Source organism: Penicillium diatomitis (assembly GCF_028827545.1).
Source record: "Penicillium diatomitis strain IBT 30728 chromosome Unknown utg000005l_segment0_segment0, whole genome shotgun sequence".
In the NCBI taxonomy this organism is placed as follows: Eukaryota; Fungi; Ascomycota; class Eurotiomycetes; order Eurotiales; family Aspergillaceae; genus Penicillium; species Penicillium diatomitis.
The window spans coordinates 884,485-902,960 of NW_026623177.1; the positions used below are offsets into that span (position 1 = coordinate 884,485).

Below are 18,476 nucleotides of genomic sequence, written 5' to 3' on the forward strand. Positions count from 1 at the left end.
GTCGTCGCCAAACGCGATTAATGGTATTACATCTGGAGTGTCTCGGGTTTCATGCTGGTACTTTGTCACGGTAGGTCCCATATGGGAATCGGTTGCGACTTGCGAGAGACGGTCACCCTCTTCGCCGGGTCCTTTACACATGCAGATCGATACACCAGAGACGAAGCCTCCGTGTCAGTTGTCCATGATCCATCGTCACAGAGTCATCGGCTCCACTTCGGGCAGGGAATCGGCCCAGTTCTGGTGCGGCGGCGATTGTGGAGCCGACGAGAACTGAAGGACTGAGCCACGACGCACTGGGGGTTCTTCCTCTATACTTTCACTCCACAGTCGCTAGACTCGCTACTATAGTTTTATTATAGTATATATTATAATGTATATCCAAGATGATACATTTCTGGTCAATTGGCAATCCAAGTTTGCCTGCTCTGTGAGGAATGATAGATTGAGAGCAATGCACCTTGAACAAGGGACAAGTAGCAGAGATGCCAGACAGATGTCTCTACTCACGTAGAATCAGTGTACGTTCATGGAGATTCTCAAGCAACGAGACATCCATCGTGGTCGTCAACGACTTGAAAGTCCTAACTATTTGGAGAGGTCGAGTGACCGGGAGAATGCAGATATGCACTACAGTACTACTGTCCTCAGTGTCCTGACTTGTACGTGCCTTGGTGATCCAGTCATCGCCGGTGGATCCGACGCGGTTACGGGGGAAAAGGTCAAAAACCTCGGAAACACTGTCGAAGCGTGAAGGGAAGAAATTCCAAAAAGAAAAGGAAACAAAAGGAAAAAGACGCAGTCGACTGTACGAAAAAGAAAATCAGCCCCACCTCATCCAATCAGGGTCGGGCTGTCCGACCCACTAACTCATCGTCAATCTGGAGCCGGACAAGCGATGAGGTGAGCGCATGACACCAGCAATTAGCAACGAGGGACGATAACTGCAGAGATAGTCGTCTCTGCTACACTGTCACCAACGGAAGATCAATCATCCTGACATCCACCGCGCCCTGTCAACCTTCTTTCTGGGATCCCGTGTCAGGGTCAATCTGGAAAAACAGATCAAAATGAAATGAAATGAAGGAGCTCACGATAGGAAGATGGAGATGGCTGCCGGCTTATTTGCTAGGGACTCCCTTACACGGAGATGATTGAAGATGATCCAAGACTGGACCGTCAGATACAACAGCAGTGTTGACTGCTGAGTGTTGACTGCTGAGTGTTGACTGCTGAGTGTTGACTGCTGAGTGTTGACTCGTTGAGTGATCAGTAACCACCACTACAGTCCGTGATGTATGCAGGCAGATCCTCTCCTCTCGGCAGTCTAGGAGGAGGGAGGTACCTGAGAACAACAGTGTTATTTGCAGGTCCAGTCATGTACCCATAGTGTGGCAAGGTGCTTTTGTCTTTCCGTCCGTGGGTCCTCCGATCGAAAGAGTCCACCCGTTCTCACAGCCCCAGCCCACTTGGGTTTCCTTGACGGTTCGGGACTGAGAAAACAGGAGAAGAGTTCACCACAGAGGGTCGTGTGCTTGACTGCTCCAGCAGGTCTGCCTCTTTCAAACAGAACAGAACAAAAAAGCAATGCGCCGCCACGGGAGAACGGGATGGTTGAAAAAGCGAAACAACTTGATCAATCCCGAGAAGTACCAGTCGGACACCCTGACCGAGCCAATGGAGGAAGTAGTCGTATGCTCATCTTTGGATCTTCCGTGTGTTTTGAATGTGCAATTCCGGGGAGCAGACCTCCGGGGCCGAGCTGGACAGAACGGGGCTGAAGTGAATCCACTAGTCTTGACCGTTTGACAGTGGTACTTCTACTACTGTCGAATCTCGATAGACTCGATGAGTCGATACTCAATATAGCAGGGAGATGGTGTGTCCATCCATCTGGTCACGTTGTCCGGGCCTCCGTCCTGTCATCCATCTTCGGTCTCCATGCGGGGAGGTAGATCTGGGGAATGGAGAAGAAAAAAGGATGTGATGGTCAAAAAAAAAGAAAAACTCCTGTGTCCGAGGTCCTTGATCGACCCTATTTATAAATTGACGACAGCGCGCGACGAGTCCACGAGAACCTGCGGAATCGACTACTATCTACAGGAGGAACTTACTGTTCTACACACACCTGATCTTCAAGGGCTCAAAGGAGCTCTCTCGATCTCTTCCACTGTCGCCTGAGCTTATCGCCCCGGAGTCCATCTCACCAGAGGATCAGCCAAGTCTACTGGAAGGTCTATAGGGGCTTATCGTCCTCGCTCGCTGAGACTCTGTCTGCACCCGACCCTGCAGTGCCGGTGGTGGGTTGGGGAGAATCAACTGGTATTCGGGAAAATAGTCATCCAATGAAGCAAGAGATGAACCTGGATCAACAGTTGACTCTTATCGGAGATGTCTGTTTGGAGGAGAACCTCTCCAGAATCAGGCCAAAAGCACCAAACAGGTCTCCGTCAGGCGCAAGTCAGCAGCAATAACAGTATCCACGACGAGGGTCCGAGACTCTGCCCAAAGTAAGGTAGGGGGACCTCGAGGTCGGTACGTCCTCCGTTTCCAGTGCACTCGGCAACCCAAAAAAAGAAAGCAAAAAGAAGAAAACAAAAAGAAGAAAACAAAAAGAAGAAAGACTCCCCCAGGGCTCCACTCTTCTCAGGCTAAAGCTTGAGCTTATCACACAACCGCGGGTCTGGTCTGCAAATCAGAGACCCGACAAGAATCGCAGGACATGTAAGCCAGGGTAGCACAAAGGCCCTATCGCCCTATCGCCCACCAGCAATTGGACGAGTTGTCGTCTCTATCATGACCTGCTGATTGGGTACAGATAAACACTGACTGTTAGGCTTGGGCGCCAAGTGGGTCTCTCGCCACTTCAGCGATTGTTTCCGGAAGCAATCCCCACATGCGAGGAAGCTGCAGCCTTGGCTCTCTCTCTCTCTTTCTTTCCTCAGCAGGGCCCAAGACACTCTGATTGGTGTCAGATAAGCAGATATGCATTGCCGCCACTGTCAATTAAATTCCCCTTCCCGAACTTGCCCGGCTCGGGAGTGCTCGGAAACCCTGTTGCTGACCCGCCGAGTTCGGGCGTGCTCTTTAAGTCGCTGACTGCCTCCCCAGCAACTGGTCAGCAAGGTCATGCCTCATCTTCCAGGCACCCACTTGGACCCTGCACTCCGCATCAGGTGCGTCTGCGTTGTGCCCTGAAAGGTCGAGAGCGAGGGAATGAGTTGTGGTGAGGTCACCTCGACACTTCAAACCATATGCTACTCGCATTGCTCTCTCGTTCAATATTGTGCTGTCGGCACTCGGCAGAGCACGGATCCCGTTTGATGTGGAAATGACAGCAGACTATGACATGATCGATGAGATCATGGAGTCCTCATCATCACAGAGACTTGCCAGCGCTTCTGAATCCTGTACTCTATCAATTCGTCTTCTTCGTTGGGCGCAGTACTGCCGCTCACTGCTCAGCACATACCTGGCAAGTGCCTATTGTCCATGCTAGAAATTATTTTGTAAACGGTTGTAAAGTACTATACTGCAAAACCCTGTAGCGCAGAGGCATACACTCTGTAATGAATCAATCGCATGTCGCATGTCGCATGTTGCCTGTCGCGTGCTCGGGCTCGTGAAACTTATATCATCATTATACAATTTTGCACGTGAAATGCCCTGTTCAACCCTCAACTCCATCATTCCGCCCCGATCCCATCCCATCCCGCCTGTCCCCAATCCCGCTCCCGTGGGCCCGGCCCCTCTGCCGCCCCGCCCTCGAAGAAAGCTTTGTCTTGGAAGAGGGTCCCGCGCGGCGAGTGTCGACTCGTCACCCTTGGGGCTGAATATGTAGACTTATCTACTACTACTACTACTACTACTACTACTACTACTACTACTACTACTATCCCAAGCCTGGACTGGATATACGTACTCAATAGTCAATACCGTAATCACCTGACTACGAGTCAGTAGGTAGCTTCCACTTCTCTAACGTGTTTGAAGTTTGAACCGTTTGGATGTACTTGGACCCGGCCTTGGCAAGATTCGAAAGCCAGAATGGGAAATGTCGCGAAGGCTAGGTTGGAATGATGGTACGTTTCTCGATATTGACGTAGTTATCGGAAGGAAGTGTTTTGAGTACTATGAACTCCTTCCCATCAATCTTGGCATCCCCGATGTTCGATTCCGCGTCCAGGATACATAGAATCTCGGTATGTATGAGTGTTTGGTAGAGTATCTGGAGTCCTGAGTCCGACCCTCTGAAGGCCATGGAACATTGGACCTACCCTTCCCGTCTACTGCCCTAGGTATGGCTGCATGATCGGCTCCATGAGATTTGAGGGTAGTCTTATCAACATTCGCCGTGCAGATCCCAACCCGCACTGTGATCTGCCCCGAATCGGTTCTATAATACTCATGTATGTCCCAGAATGTTCTAAACCCTCCGAGAAAAAAGGGGTCCAATCCTCCCAAATAGGCGCATGCACGATACTTACACCTCCACAAACTTGGCCCAAGCAGAGAAATTATGCAAAACAAACCACGAAACACATTATACATTGACGCTGTAGCCAGCTCCCAAGCCCCCGCGGCGGCGAACGGCATGCAGGTACTTGCGGGCCTCGTCCACCCAGAATACCGAGCTCGCGAGACACACCAGCTTGAATAGAGAGCCAAGTCCGAGCGCTTCCGTCTGGAATACCCGTTGGAGGAAGGGCAGATAGATGACGCAGGCCTGACCAGCGAGCGACCCAAACACGGCGTAATTGAACATCTTGTTACCAAACAGAGAGAGCTCACCCCGGAGCACCGACTTGCTTTCGCTGCGGCATGTCAGCGCGTTGAACATGTCGAAGAGGACGAAACAAGTAAACGTCATGGTCGTGTCGTGAGCGGTCACGACTCTCGAACGTTTGCCTAGCGGCTGCCCGTCATCCACATCACCCATCTCGTGAATGTAAATGGCTAGCGTTCCAATCATGATGACCATGGCAGATGTCAGAACGCGCTGGATCAAAGGCCGTGTCAGAACACGGGCGTGCTTGGGACGTGGTGGACGTGACATGATCGAGGGGTCAACAGGCTCAACCCCTAGAGATTGAGCTGGTGGACCGTCCATGAGGATATCTGACGAAGAGGAAAAAAGGAAAAAAAAAGGTTAGTCGGAAGGCATCATCGAACCGATACATCCAAGGAACTTACTAATCCACAGGATTTGCATGGCATTGAGTGGGTTCTTGAAGCCAAGAGTGGTGCTCAGCAATACGAGACTCAGAGCAGCCACGCTGGTGCTTAGCTGGAAGGTGATAAAGTTTTGGATATTATAGAAGATGCCCTTGCCCTGCTCGATTGCCCGAAGAATTGTCGAAAAATCGTCGTCAGTCAAGATCATGTCAGCGGCTTCTTTGGCGACATCAGTACCCAGTTTGCCCATGGAAATGCCAATGTCGGCCTTCTTCAGCGCAGGCGCATCATTAACACCGTCTCCAGTCATGGCAACAACGTCACCTCGGGACTGCAGTGCACGCACAATCTTCATCTTATGATCTGGGCTCGTTCGAGCGAAGATGGACGTGGTAGCAATAGCTTGGGCAAGCTCTCCAGTACTCATGTGATCAATCTCGTCTCCACGCAGAACGGGTCGCGCAGTAGGGGAATCACTAATCGGCATTCCAAGCTTCTTAGCAATAGCGACGGCAGTGGTCTCAGCGTCACCAGTAATCATGATGACACGGACACCACCTGCCATAAGCCGCCGAATAGACTTGTGTACATCCTTTCTGGGTGGATCGTTCATACCGACAAGGCCCGCAAAAGTCAGGCCATTATACCGGTCATCGTCATCAGCCGGGCTGCTGCATTTGGAGCCCGGGGTGCTTGATCTGCTGCCGAACCCTCGCATACCGCGAGAGGAATTGCGAACAGCACCGCTGGCGAAGGCGAGTACCCGAAGACCCTCACTAGCCATGTGCTCCGCGGCATCACGAATGACTTTGCGACGGGGCTCGTCAAGGATCACCTCTCGACCATCCTTGGTCAAGTAGGTGTCTGACCGAGCCAAAACCTGCTCCAGTGCTCCCTTGACGTAAGCCATATCGGAATCACCAGGGTGATTGGTGCCGATGATGACGCCCATCCATTTGCGTTCAGAGCTGAACGGTGTTTCGGATACACGGGAGTGAATTCGGTCTCTGACATCGTCCTCGCCCAATACTTCCAACAAGTCCAACATGGCGACATCAGTTGGTTGTCCGACCCATCGACTCTTGATGGCTGTTGCATTTCTGTCAACGGTGGATGACAGAACAGCCGCAGAGGAAGCGCTTGCTGGAGAATTGGCGTGTGTTCGAGAGAGACGAGCGTTGTTCGCGATGTTTCCTACACGAAGGATGGTTCGCGCTGCGGGCCCAGGAGTCACGGATGTAATCATGTCGCGATGCACATCGAACGGCTCCTCGCAGTCGAAATTCCACATCTTGGTCACAGTCATATGATTCATCGTCAGAGTGCCAGTCTTGTCACTGCAGACGACGTTCACAGAGCCAAGCGTCTCAACACTTGGGAGTCGACGCATGATTGCTCCTCGTTTAGCCATGCGCAAAACTCCAAGCGCAAGAGTCACGGTTACAATGATAGGGAGACCCTCTGGGATGGCTGCAACAGCAAGGGAGACACCAATGGTGAACATCTCCAGAAGCTTGCGACCCTGAATCAAGCCGATGACAACGATGAGACCAATCACACCGAAAGAGATGTAGCTGAGCTCTTGACCAAGTCGATCCATGGACAGCTGAAGTGGAGTCCGAGGGCTTTCAATCTCTTGTAGAGACGCTGAGATGCTTCCAAATTCCGTCTTGGCGCCTGTGGCGATCACTATACCCTGGCCATACCCTGAGCGAACGAGTGTCCCCATGAAGGCAATGTTGTGCTGTTCGTTCAGTCGGATATCGGCACCAACAGCACCAGTAGCGGGTGCATCGTAGAATGGCGAGCGTGGAGGACTGATGTTTCTGGGGACCTTGAGTGAGCCATGATGAGACTTATGAAGAGCGGCAGAAAACTTCACGACAGGCTCATTCTCGCCAGTCAAGTTTGACTCGTCTATAGATAGGTCCGTTGCAGCGGTAATTCGAATGTCAGCAGGAATGCGATCGCCAGTGGTAAAGAGAACAAGATCACCAGGCACCAGATCAACGGCGGGAACAGTCGTTGAAGCCTTGATCGCGGCCGATGCGGCTCCCGCGGTCTTGCCCTTGAGGTCATCCAGCTCCAGGCCAGCAGCAGATGGTTCGGGCGCCGCGGATCCTGAAGAGGCGATGTCGCGAATTAGATGGGCGTAATAAGGGACGAGGCGATTCAACGCCTCGAGAGATTTCTCCGATCGGTATTCTTGAACAAACCCGACTGACACTACGATAGTGACCGCCAAGGTGATGCTCACTGCATCGTCGTAATTTCCCATTATAAAAGAAATTGCGGCCGAGGCAAGAAGAAGAAGAATGAGGGTTTCTTTGAACTGTTTGACAAATCGCAGCCACAGCGGCTCAGGCTCCTCGTGGGGAAGCTCATTCGGGCCATCACGAGCAAGGCGAATCTCTGCCTCGGACGGAGTGAGGCCATGGTGGAGGGAGGTATGCAGTCTTTCGGCAGTCTCGTGGGGCTCAAGCCATGAGTAGGTTGAGGTCGAAGTCTGGAACGTGTATCACCAAAAGTTAGGAAATGAGGACACAATAGGTTGAATCGATTGAACATTTGCGCTAGGTGAATTGAATCCTCATGGTAGTGATTTAGAAAAGGAGTAAAGAACGTACCGGTGAAGGCGCATCGGGTCTGGCCCCTAATGGTGTCGTGGAAGTGGGTGCATTGTGCAGCGGCAAGGCAGGAGTTGCTGTCCTTGACATCTCTCATGCTTTGATTCAAATGAAAAGGAGGGGGAAGAAAAGAAAGGAAGCGACGCGCTGGAACTAAGAAAAAGCAGTGCGCATCCCGTCGTAGTCAGACCAGAAATTCGGAGTTTATTGAGGATTTGAGATGCGATCTGGCAGCAGTGTCGACACGGGAACGCTAGACGCAAATGGGACCGGCGGTGGGACAGGCGCCGTAAGGGCTCGAATGACTGGTGAGAATGGCAAATCAATTCAGAAACGCGATTTATTTTGACGACGAAGCCGATTGTGCAGGATTGTCGAAAAGACTCCTGGTTTGTAACTCAACAACAGTGCCGCCGATGATCATCCGTCAATGATGGGCGCAGCCACAGTACATGATGATGCTTTACCAAAAGCGGGCTAGTGGCGGAGGAATACATAGTCCGGGATCGAGAGACAGCAGTTCTATACCCTGTCACGTGAGTCATATCATTGTCCCAACCCCCAATACAACCCAGCAGTCGAGAAATCAACCATCTTTCAGGCGTGCGACAAGTGAGGCTTTGTGTCTCATTCGGCATATATTGATGTCAATAATTCGGACGTCTACTCTCCCGGGGGTTTGTCATGTCATAGAGTGTGTGCCGAGTTCGTGCGTTTGGCCTCAATTGGAATCTGGTACAGGTTAAAATTGGAGGTACTCAAGTTCAAGGACCCAAACCAAATCAAAGCTTTGATAATCCCGGGAGAGGTCTTTTCAACTTTCGAAGACGAAAATGAAACATAAGCCATACAAATTACCTCATGCTATTCTATTCATGTTGAGCCTTTATGGGCTGGCCAGCCTGGCACTACAGACTGGCAGTGTTGACTGTTTGAGTGTTGTCGGCGGGAGCTCCACGCCTGCATCGTTACGTAATTTCTATGCATTCCTCGTTTCCAAGGCACCCAACCCACCAGCCCCCTCGAATGCCTAAATGCCGGTTCCCCCCTCAAGAGAGCCCGGGCTCACCTGACTGTTACTTCGACGCCTGAATTGCGCGCGCTCCGTCAATCCACACCCCGTTTCTCTGCCAACTGATTATTCGCGCCACATCTTGAAGGTGCATTTTACGCGACATATCCTTGTTCCCATTTTCATTACTCTTGTGTGAATAAATATCACGATCTTACTATCTGACACGTCCCCGGGCACGATAAGAAATCGTCGCCAGAGTCTTTGTTTTCCCCGGGGCTTCAAAAGCGCGTCAAGACTCTTGTTACAGCTTCACCCCGCGCCAGGCGGGCTTTAAGCTCACTATTCTTGGCGTGCTGCTCGCTCATGAAAGAAATATTATTCTGATCAGCCCACACAATGTTCTATTCAGAGACCCTTCTATCCAAGACCGGGCCGTTGGCCCGTGTCTGGCTCTCTGCCAACATCGAGCGCAAGCTGTCCAAGTCGCATATTCTCCAGTCTGATATTGAGAGCAGTGTAAGCGCAATTGTCGATCAAGGTCAAGCGCCTATGGCTCTGCGTCTCAGTGGCCAGCTGTTGCTGGGTGTTGTCCGAATCTACAGCCGAAAAGCGCGTTACCTACTTGACGACTGCAACGAAGCATTGATGAAGATTAAGATGGTATGTTCTTCAAAATGCCAATCGGTCACGCGCTCTTCATTCCTCTAACCATCATATTCTAGGCTTTTCGCCTCACAAACAATAACGACTTGACGAGTACTGTGGTTGCGCCAGGTGGTATCACTCTGCCCGATGTGTTGACGGAATCGGATCTTTTCACCAACTTGGACACCTCCTTGCTGTTCCCTCAAAACTTGAACATGGAGGCAGAGAACAAGCGCCCCGGGCAAATGGATTTTGCTGATAGCCAGTTGATTCCTGACAGCAGTTACCGCCGCTCTATGTCTCAGGAACCAGCCCGCCTTGAAGATCCTACCTTGCTTGGTCTCGAACTTGACCTTGGCGAGGATGAGCTTCCCCTTGGAATCGATAACAGTGTTGAAATTGGTCGTGATGCACCTCCTGCTCGGCCCATGGATGAGGATTTATTCAGCGATTCTGGGAAGCTCCATGACGATAGTGACTTGGACATTGATATCAGCGATGCTCCGCTCGAGAAGGTTGATGATGGCCTTGGAGGCTTGAACGATCCTATCATGGACGATGCGCCCATGGATTTCGGCGACGACACCGGTTTCGGTGGCGAAACCCCTCGCCCCGAGGGCCACTTTTCACGCGACACGGAAAGTCCTCTCTCCGATGCCGGATCTGTACAGATGAACATGCTCGAGGAAGAATTCAATCGCGAAGTCACTCAAGATGCTGAGGCACGATTCACCAAACATGCTCAACGCACCAAGCGCCAGAAGGTCATTGTGGCAGACAAGGAGACTCATTTTACCTCCAAGGAGGTCAAGGCCATCCAAGCCGATCGTTCTGCCATCCTTCAGCGCTCTTCCTTTTTGCCTCGTGATCCTGTTCTTCTCACCTTGATGACTCGCCAGCAGAATGGCAATTTTGTCTCGAGCATCTTTGGTGAGGAGCGCAGCCAAGCCTGGGCCCCGGAGCTGCGGGGACTTCTTTCTCTGGATAACGTGAAGAAGGCCGGCGAGCTCAAGCGCAAGCGTGACAGTGGCATCTCCGACATGGACGTGGCCACTGATGTTCCAGCTCTGGATCTTGGTGAGGATGAGGCTATCGTCACTGCGGATGAAGGCATCGGTCTTGACACAGGCATCAACCTGCAGTCTGAAATTGACTTCCCAGGAGACAACGGGATGCAGGACCTTGCGCCTATGAGCGATGACGGCATGACGGCCTCGGTTGAGGACATGGATGACACGATTCGTCCCATTGACACTGAGGCTGTTTCCATCGGCACCAAGCATGCCGTTCACATTCTGCGCGATTGCCTCGGCGACACCCCTGAGACCGCCCAGAAAAAGGCCGTTGTCTTCCAGGATCTTTTGCCTGAGAAGCGCTCCACCAAGGCTGATGCGACCAAAATGTTCTTTGAAGTTCTGGTCCTGGCCACCAAGGACGCCGTGAAAGTTGAGCAAGGTTCCAAGTCGATTGGCTCTACCATCAAGATCCGTGGTAAGGAGGCTCTGTGGGGTTCCTGGGCTGAGGAAAACGCCGGAGGCGCTGTGACACAGTTGTCCCAATTGTTGTGAGCAAGCCTTTGGCGAGCTTGCACTTCCTTCGGAATATCCACCTTGTGCTGACTGAAGGTTGATTGTGGGCACATATCAAAACTCCCCGACTTACTCTGGCGTAAAGGTTTCGATTCATGTACAGCTGACTTTGGGTGGATGTCTGGGTCTTCTGAGAAGAACTATGGATATGTTTGAGCATGGCTAGCTCGCTTTTTTCAGCTGGCTCAATTGGCTTCTGCGGAGTTCTGGGAGCAGGGTTGGAAGATAGGAACTTTGGCGAAATTTTGCTGTTCATTCTCATAAGTCTACGTGGGCCTTGTCCATACCGCTGTGGATGACCCGTCTGCCCTCATTTGTGATTTGCCGTTACTGCTGCTGCACTTTTCTACCTAGTGGTACACCTATTGTATGAGACTAGCTTGTTTAAAAGGTCATCCTTACCTGATGCAATACTGTAACAGCCTCCAATTTCCGCTGCTTGTTACTTTTCTCATTTTCCACCCTGCCTCTATTAAATTTTTTCGTCTCTTCATGATTTGCTGAGACATCGTCGTTGCGGTCATCGGAAGACCAGTGCTTTTACTTCGATGTTGCATGTCCAGAGAGAGGAGGTGTTCGCTGTCCAGTAGGAATTTAGGAAGAGGCATGTACCTTCGGCCGAATTCGGACAGAGCGCGGAGTCACGTCTGCCCCGTCATGGATGCCCTCCACGTGGAGCCGTTCATCGCCAGGCATCCCTATTGACAATCGGGTCACGTTTGCAGTTCCGCATTCGGCCTTCATGCGGAGACGGGAGGCTCAACAATGTTCCGAAAAGGAGAGGAAATGAAAAACAATCGCGTACCTGTCAACAACAACATGATATACTATATCCATTCTCCAGGCCGAGGCAGGCGATCAACAATGGCCTTTGGCGCTTGTGGCCCAGCAGCCGCCTCTCAAAAGCTTGAATCTGCCATGCCTCCTGCTGAAAGTTTATTCCTCACATTGGATCTAGGCAATAGGCCCGCTCTGATGGCTGTGATGTCACCACCGCTTAATGTTGCGCTAGACGGAGTGTAGACAACTTTGCAGCGTAGCGCTACCGCCTCGATCCGAACTATCCGGACGACTGATCGACTTGCAAAATATTGCTTGACCCCATCGTCCGAAATGGACAAATCGACAGCTTATCGCTCAACGCTGCAGCAATGCGCAAAACGATACAGAGAAAGCGATGTCTCTTGTTGCAGGGCTTCTCAATTTCCTTGGCCAAGCCTCGTGAAAGTGCAAACCGTGGATCAACTTCGGAGCTGATATTCGGACAGGCCCCGGAAGTGGACCGTCTGCGGGTCTTCATTCGAGCACTCGCTGCGGCGTCATGATCGATCTGTGCTAGCCCCCGAGGCACACTACTAACCGTCGGACTAGGCCTCGCCCTGACGTCGAACCCACGATTATTCAGCAGGGGAGACGTCAAGGCTGTCGAAGAGTCCCCGCTGCAAATATTACGTCCGGCAACCCATAAAACGGCGCGGCTCGGACTTCAGTGGACATTTGCCTCTGAATAAGGTACTTTGTCGCCCGCAGGTCACAGCGTCTGTTCTTTGGAACCAACGTTGAAGTTCATTGACAGCCGGTCCACCAGACGACTTGGCTACATGGCCCGTTGAACAGAGGAAGACCGATCATTATCACGACCCCCGCGCCCACCGCTCAAAATATTGTATCACTCTCACCAATGACGACGCAACTCGAAGTTCGGGATGACCCCGAAAAACAAGGCTCTATGGATCGGCCGCAATCGATTGGTTCCTCGCCGCGTGAAAGAAGCGATGACGAACCCGATCTCGAGCACACAAAATCTGAAGATGCGACTTTCGTGCCCATAGTCGCGCCGGCAAGCCAACGTCATGAACAACTGAGAAAAACGCGGTCGAACTTGTCGCGAAGTCGCTCGCTAGAAAGATCATGGTCTCTGAATGACGGTGTCAGCGTTGGACATGAAACTACTCATGGCGAGGGAAGCGATGCGGAGAGTCAACATATAACAGAGGAAGATGATCAGTATACAGTCGAATGGGACACAGATGATCCAATGAACCCGCGAAATTTGAACAAGGCTAGAAAATGGGTAATCGTGGTCATTGTCTCCATGGGATCACTTTGCGTGTGAGTCGGTAATGAACCGAAGAAGGAAGATGGAGTCGGAAGGCGACGAGCGCTAATATAATGTCGTGACAGTACCTGCACTTCATCGATGTATACGACAACCTATGACCAAATCATGAACGAGTTCGGCTGCTCCCAAGAGGTTGCGACGTTGGGGTTGTCCTTTTTCATCTGGGGTCTAGGTCAGTAATGTTCGACAACAAGGGACTACGAATGAAACTAATTGCTTTTTCGTTCAGGGATTGGTCCACTTTTCCTGAGTCCGTTGTCCGAGGTAAGCTTTGAAGATGAACTCCGATGAACGAGCAAAATGCTTACAAGCTGCACCAGTTCTACGGTCGACGCAAGATCTACATAGTGTCCTTCACACTCTTTCTGATCTGGCTCATTCCTTGTGCCGTTGCTCAAAATACAGCGACGATGCTTGTTTGTCGGTTTTTCAATGGCCTCGCTGGAAGCGCTTTCCTGAGCGTTGCGGGTGGCACGGTAGGTGACATGTTTGACCGGCACGAGCTGGGATTGCCCATGATGCTCTACACTGCAAGTCCGTTCATTGGACCCGAGGTCGGCCCTCTGTAAGAGAAACTCTCTGCCGCGGAAAGCGACGCAAAACTTTGAACTGACCTGTCATTGCAGCGTTGGAGGCTTTATCGACTACTATACAACGTGGTAAGTTCAGAGTGGACTTCTTATGTGGTCACAACAGTGGCTGAGACCAGTCAGGCGTTGGACTTTTTATGTCCTCCTCATTTGGACCGGAGTTCTTCTGGTCTCGATCGTGTTCCTGGTGCCTGAGACGTACCATCCTGTGTAAGTCCTGGACTGCTGCTGAAACGAGACCAAAATGCACAACTGATTTCATTTGTGGGTACAGACTTTTGAGACGTAAAGCCGAGAGACAACGCAAAGAGACAGGAGACGATCGATGGAAAGCGCCCATCGAAAAGATGCATCGTTCGGTGGCACAGACGGTGCTCCGCTCCATGTACCGTCCACTCATGCTTTTGGCTCTGGAGCCGATGTGCCTGAGTCTCTGCGTTTTTTCCGCAATTTTGCTTGGTATCCTCTATCTTTTTTTCGGCGCGTTCCAATTGGTCTTCAGGGAAGTGTACGGTTTCCTGCTTTGGCAGCGAGGGCTCTGCTTCCTGGGTCTTTTTGTAGGCATGGTGATTGCCATCCTTTCAGATCCCTTCTGGCGTCGGAATTATGCCCGTCTGGAACGCAACTTTCAAAAGCAGCGAAACAACACGGATGAATTTCAACCTGAATGGCGACTTCCTCCCGGTATGTGAAAGTGGACTCTCCGGCGTGGTGGCGAGTCTTCCTTCGGTCCAATATTGACACGAGTGATTTAGCAATCCTTGGCGGGCCCCTGGTCACTATTGGCCTTTTCATCTTTGCTTGGACAATTTATCCTAATGTGCACTGGATTGCGCCGATTATCGGCAGTGTGTTGTTTGGTGCTGGGTAAGTTTCAAGAACCACCAGGGGCAGGAATGAGTGAAGCTGATGAATCAATGCAGCACAATTCTTGTCTTTTCCGGCGTCTTCACGTTCCTGGTCGACGCATATCCAACTTTCGCGGCCAGCGCGTTGGCGGCGAACAGCTTTATGCGTTCCAGCTTTGGTGGAATTTTCCCCTTGTTCGGAATTCAGAGTGAGTAGCCAATCGTACACCTCAATCAGATCAAAGTTGATCGGAGAGTGAACACTTATCAGACACGTGGTGCTGACGGTTTCATAGTGTACAACAACCTCGGCTTTAACTGGGCGACGACTTTGTTAGCCTTCCTTACGCTGGCAATGCTGCCATTCCCGTGAGTTGATGCGAGAACTTTCTATCCCACATCATCTGAAACGTTGGGGCTCTATTTTATGGACTGACGATTCGACAAGGTATATTTTCTTCCGATACGGACCCAACATTCGCAAGAAGAGTCGCTTCGCCACTCGACAGACATGAGCGGCATAGGTCCTTTCGATTTAGAAGTAGTTCTGACCCCAGGCTGCAATTGAGAATTATCATGCGGTTTGCGTGGTACAGTGTTGCTAGGAACGGACTATCGTGATTTTGTAATTATATATTGCGCAATCTCGGCATTTTTATTTTATATTTGGTGATGTCTTCATTCTGCGCATGCCTAGTCATATCGAATAATTTAGTGCAATCCTTACTGGGAACGGTGTCATCTCTTCGAGATCCTCGGCGGTTGATTGCCTCAAGATCGAGGACGGGATAGGATTAGATGCGTACTATGGGTTGGAAGGGTAGCCTGCCGGTCACACCTCCCTACTCGAGCACTTATTACTTGACCTGTCAATTCTGAGGGTTTATTCAACGCATTCCTAGGCTGGGTTCTGCTGTGCACACAGCCTATCGACCTTTTAATGGAAGATACACTAGAAACCGACTTACATCCATCGGAGCCGGTTGAACTACCGACGTCCGCCCGATGCCCAGCATCTATGAGCACGACAACCCAGAGTAATCAAAGAGCATGCCGTTGAAACACAATGACTTGAAGCAGCCCAAACTACCGAAAACTACTAAGCACGTGCGCCGATACGAGGCTATCCAGTCTTGCCTCCACTCTCCAGTAGTGAACGGGAAGATTCCCGCCGAGGGCCATTGTCCCCATACCGAAAATATCTTGTGAGTTGACCATGAAAATACCATTGACAGGAGTATCGGCTCCCCGAGCGGCGGGCTGCCGTCTCTTCTTCTTCTTCCTTCTTAGTACTGAATGTCGAGCATGCCGAGGCAGGGCTAAAGGATACTGCGGAGTGCGGTATAGCCTCGGGAGAAAGCGGAGCCGAAGTGGAAGGCCTCCAGGCACCGCGGACAGACACGTGCAGAAAGTATGCCGTCAAAGGACTGCATATGGTCGGCCTTCCATCACTACTGAGGCAGGTATGTGACGAGATGTGCTTTTCAGAACAGTATTCATCTTACGAGGTCAGTTGCACAAGCCGGAGGTTTATGCGAGCCTGAGCCTGGTGCAGCGCTACCTATCTGCCTCCTAGGAGTGGGTGCTACTGCTAAGTTCTACCTGCATGGTTGGTAAGTACCGAATCTATCTCCACAAAGTATCTATATACCTGGTGTGCTAGCACAGGGACGCCGCAAACCCAATTTTGTCTCTGGCACATACAGGAATGGATGCGTTGTGTGATACTCTTCTGTATTGGGTTTGTCGTGGCGACCTGAACCTGAGACGGGCTTTGATACTAGGTAATATCGTTCAATGCTCATACTCCCCACGTGCGTAATTTCCAGTATCAGCAGGTGGCCCGTCCGATGGAGTAATCAAGTCTCCGAACAGGACTATATGTCCATGCAGGTCAATACAGACGCTCCAGAGACGAGAGTCCTTAAATTGATAGCCCATTCTCCGAAGAGACTGGGGGACCTTACCTGTCTCGCGTGATGTGTACTCACGTTGGTAGTCGTACACACTACCTAGGTCTCTACATGTACGCAGTAACTAGTACACAACTATACGCAGTACTACATAGCTTTGAAGCGCAAGACATAAAACCTATCGTAGAATGGAAGGTATACGAGATCGTTATGCTGTTAGGTACTGTTTTGCTCCGCACGAATGTCGGAGCGACTACCTCAAAGGCTCAATCAGCCTTAGCCATTGAGTATGCGACGTGAGATAAATTCATGAGTGGATACGATGGAATTCAATATACCCTTCTATGCTTTGCGATTCAGATCAAGGGCGCTCCGGGCACCTACAGGCATTCCAGGAGCTGTTTAGTCTCCGGCTATTGAGTATTATATAATTTTCAGAGCATAGGGAAGGAGGTTGGCCCTAAGACCCCTTTTATACCTCGAGTGATGATATTATTGTAGAGGTCTCGGTAATGCTGTCAATAGTTGGTAAACTAGGTACACTATACTGAGTATGCTCTATACTCTATACTATGGAGTCCATAATATATAAGCTAGGGGGCTCCCTAGGCGTAATGTGGGTGGCTTGTTGCGGGTTTTGAAAGGCCTGATCTGATCTGTTACGTGATTCTATTCCTGTACCCATCACTGGTTGGAGCACTTATTAGGTAACTGTGCACGAAAGAAGTAATACATAGCATGTGTACATGTCATCAATTCACTCAGATCTGACGAGGCATGTTCAAGTAGAAGGGTGAAAAAGTATATTTGTCTCGAGACTTTGCATGGGGCGCCAGAGGAGAACCTTGCGCGGTAGAGGCACCTCCCAAGGGGGAAAATTGATCAGAGTGCTGTTTGTACATCCATCCCAACATCTCGCTGGCAACAGATCATGACATGGACGTACAAAGCTGGAAGTTAGTGTGTATTGACTGTTGAGTCGAGGGCAACCATGACCGTTTTGCCAGGATCTGTGTAGTGAGCAAGAGGACACTCACTTGGGAACAAGTCAAGGACTGTAGTACAATCAATCCTAGGCACAGTCCTCTCTCCCGTTGCGGCGGGAAATTCCAAGACTTTCATTTCCACAGGGCGGACCGTCAGTCACGGGAACTCTCCGATTTCTGAGGCGTACCAACCTGGCCCAGGAATATTAATCGCGCAGGTCTTTTCATCCTTGTCAACATCACCCTTGCCACGCCGATGCATGATTGCTGCGAACAGGCATTCTCTGCTGTCCAACTCTGCTTCATTGCATCTGCATTCGCGGCGGACAGTTGCGAAGAAACGCGACCCCCACGGCTTACCCACGGGTAGAGAGGCCAACGACCACGCACTGGGAACTGGCTTTTGCTCTACGGAGAGGACCAAATTGTCCGAAAACCTCGAAGTCAGCTCCCGCTTTCCCCGCAGCCGACCAGAACATTTGCCCGCTGGCGACTGCCGCTCTTCGCTCTTCGCTCTCCACTCTTCCAGATCGCAGCTGCGTTGGACTACCATTGCGGCACTTCTCTTTCCTTCCTCCCCAAGCCTGACGCGTTCATTTCTCAGCTCCATTCGGCCGTTCTATTGCGCTGATCTCAAGACGTCATTCAATGGGTCTAATCGGTGCGGCTCCGTCTGACCTCGCTTCGATCGTGCCTCGTTACACCCGTGACTCACTGCGACATCGATTCCTCGAGCCCACCTCGGCATTAGTCGCAAGCGCGCGGCAATAGAATACACGGTCGCAGGTCGCAGATCTACCGGAAGAATACCAACATCGTGTTGAAAGCGACAGTCAGCTGAAAAAAAAAAAAAGAACAACCGCGCTGAGCGCAAAAGAACTACTAACCCTCGATTGCCCCGTGGTGGAGATTTTGCGCCCTTTGCGCCGGCCGCCTACCTTCGGTGACCTATGCCTGCGCCTCCGG

The 18,476-nt window shown here is 51.1% G+C and overlaps 5 protein-coding genes across 5 annotated transcripts; 3 read left to right on the plus strand and 2 right to left on the minus strand.

The window, feature by feature from the left end:
• Positions 1–133: 133 nt before the first annotated feature.
• N7539_004950 (uncharacterized protein) lies at positions 134–559 on the minus strand (the record flags this gene model as incomplete). The annotated part of the gene is made up of 2 exons (XM_056934552.1): positions 134–273; positions 511–559. The coding sequence occupies 2 exons, from the start codon at positions 557–559 to the stop codon at positions 134–136; spliced, it is 189 nt and encodes a 62-aa protein (XP_056789746.1).
• A 3,102-nt stretch (positions 560–3,661) lies between these two features.
• N7539_004951 (uncharacterized protein) lies at positions 3,662–3,929 on the plus strand (the record flags this gene model as incomplete). Its single annotated transcript, XM_056934553.1, has 2 exons — positions 3,662–3,792; positions 3,842–3,929. The coding sequence occupies 2 exons, from the start codon at positions 3,662–3,664 to the stop codon at positions 3,927–3,929; spliced, it is 219 nt and encodes a 72-aa protein (XP_056789747.1).
• Positions 3,930–4,543: 614 nt separating this feature from the next.
• Positions 4,544–7,892, minus strand: pmr1 (Ca(2+)/Mn(2+)-transporting P-type ATPase PMR1; the record flags this gene model as incomplete). Its single annotated transcript, XM_056934554.1, has 3 exons — positions 4,544–5,118; positions 5,194–7,681; positions 7,803–7,892. The coding sequence occupies 3 exons, from the start codon at positions 7,890–7,892 to the stop codon at positions 4,544–4,546; spliced, it is 3,153 nt and encodes a 1,050-aa protein (XP_056789748.1).
• Positions 7,893–9,213: 1,321 nt separating this feature from the next.
• Positions 9,214–11,030, plus strand: N7539_004953 (kleisin alpha; the record flags this gene model as incomplete). The annotated part of the gene is made up of 2 exons (XM_056934555.1): positions 9,214–9,477; positions 9,540–11,030. The coding sequence occupies 2 exons, from the start codon at positions 9,214–9,216 to the stop codon at positions 11,028–11,030; spliced, it is 1,755 nt and encodes a 584-aa protein (XP_056789749.1).
• A 1,702-nt stretch (positions 11,031–12,732) lies between these two features.
• Positions 12,733–15,126, plus strand: N7539_004954 (MFS transporter; the record flags this gene model as incomplete). The annotated part of the gene is made up of 11 exons (XM_056934556.1): positions 12,733–13,163; positions 13,236–13,345; positions 13,403–13,437; positions 13,494–13,738; positions 13,800–13,832; positions 13,887–13,973; positions 14,038–14,447; positions 14,519–14,630; positions 14,687–14,820; positions 14,908–14,980; positions 15,060–15,126. 11 exons carry the CDS (start codon positions 12,733–12,735, stop codon positions 15,124–15,126), a joined length of 1,737 nt encoding a protein of 578 aa, XP_056789750.1.
• Between the last annotated feature and the right edge of the window lie 3,350 nt (positions 15,127–18,476).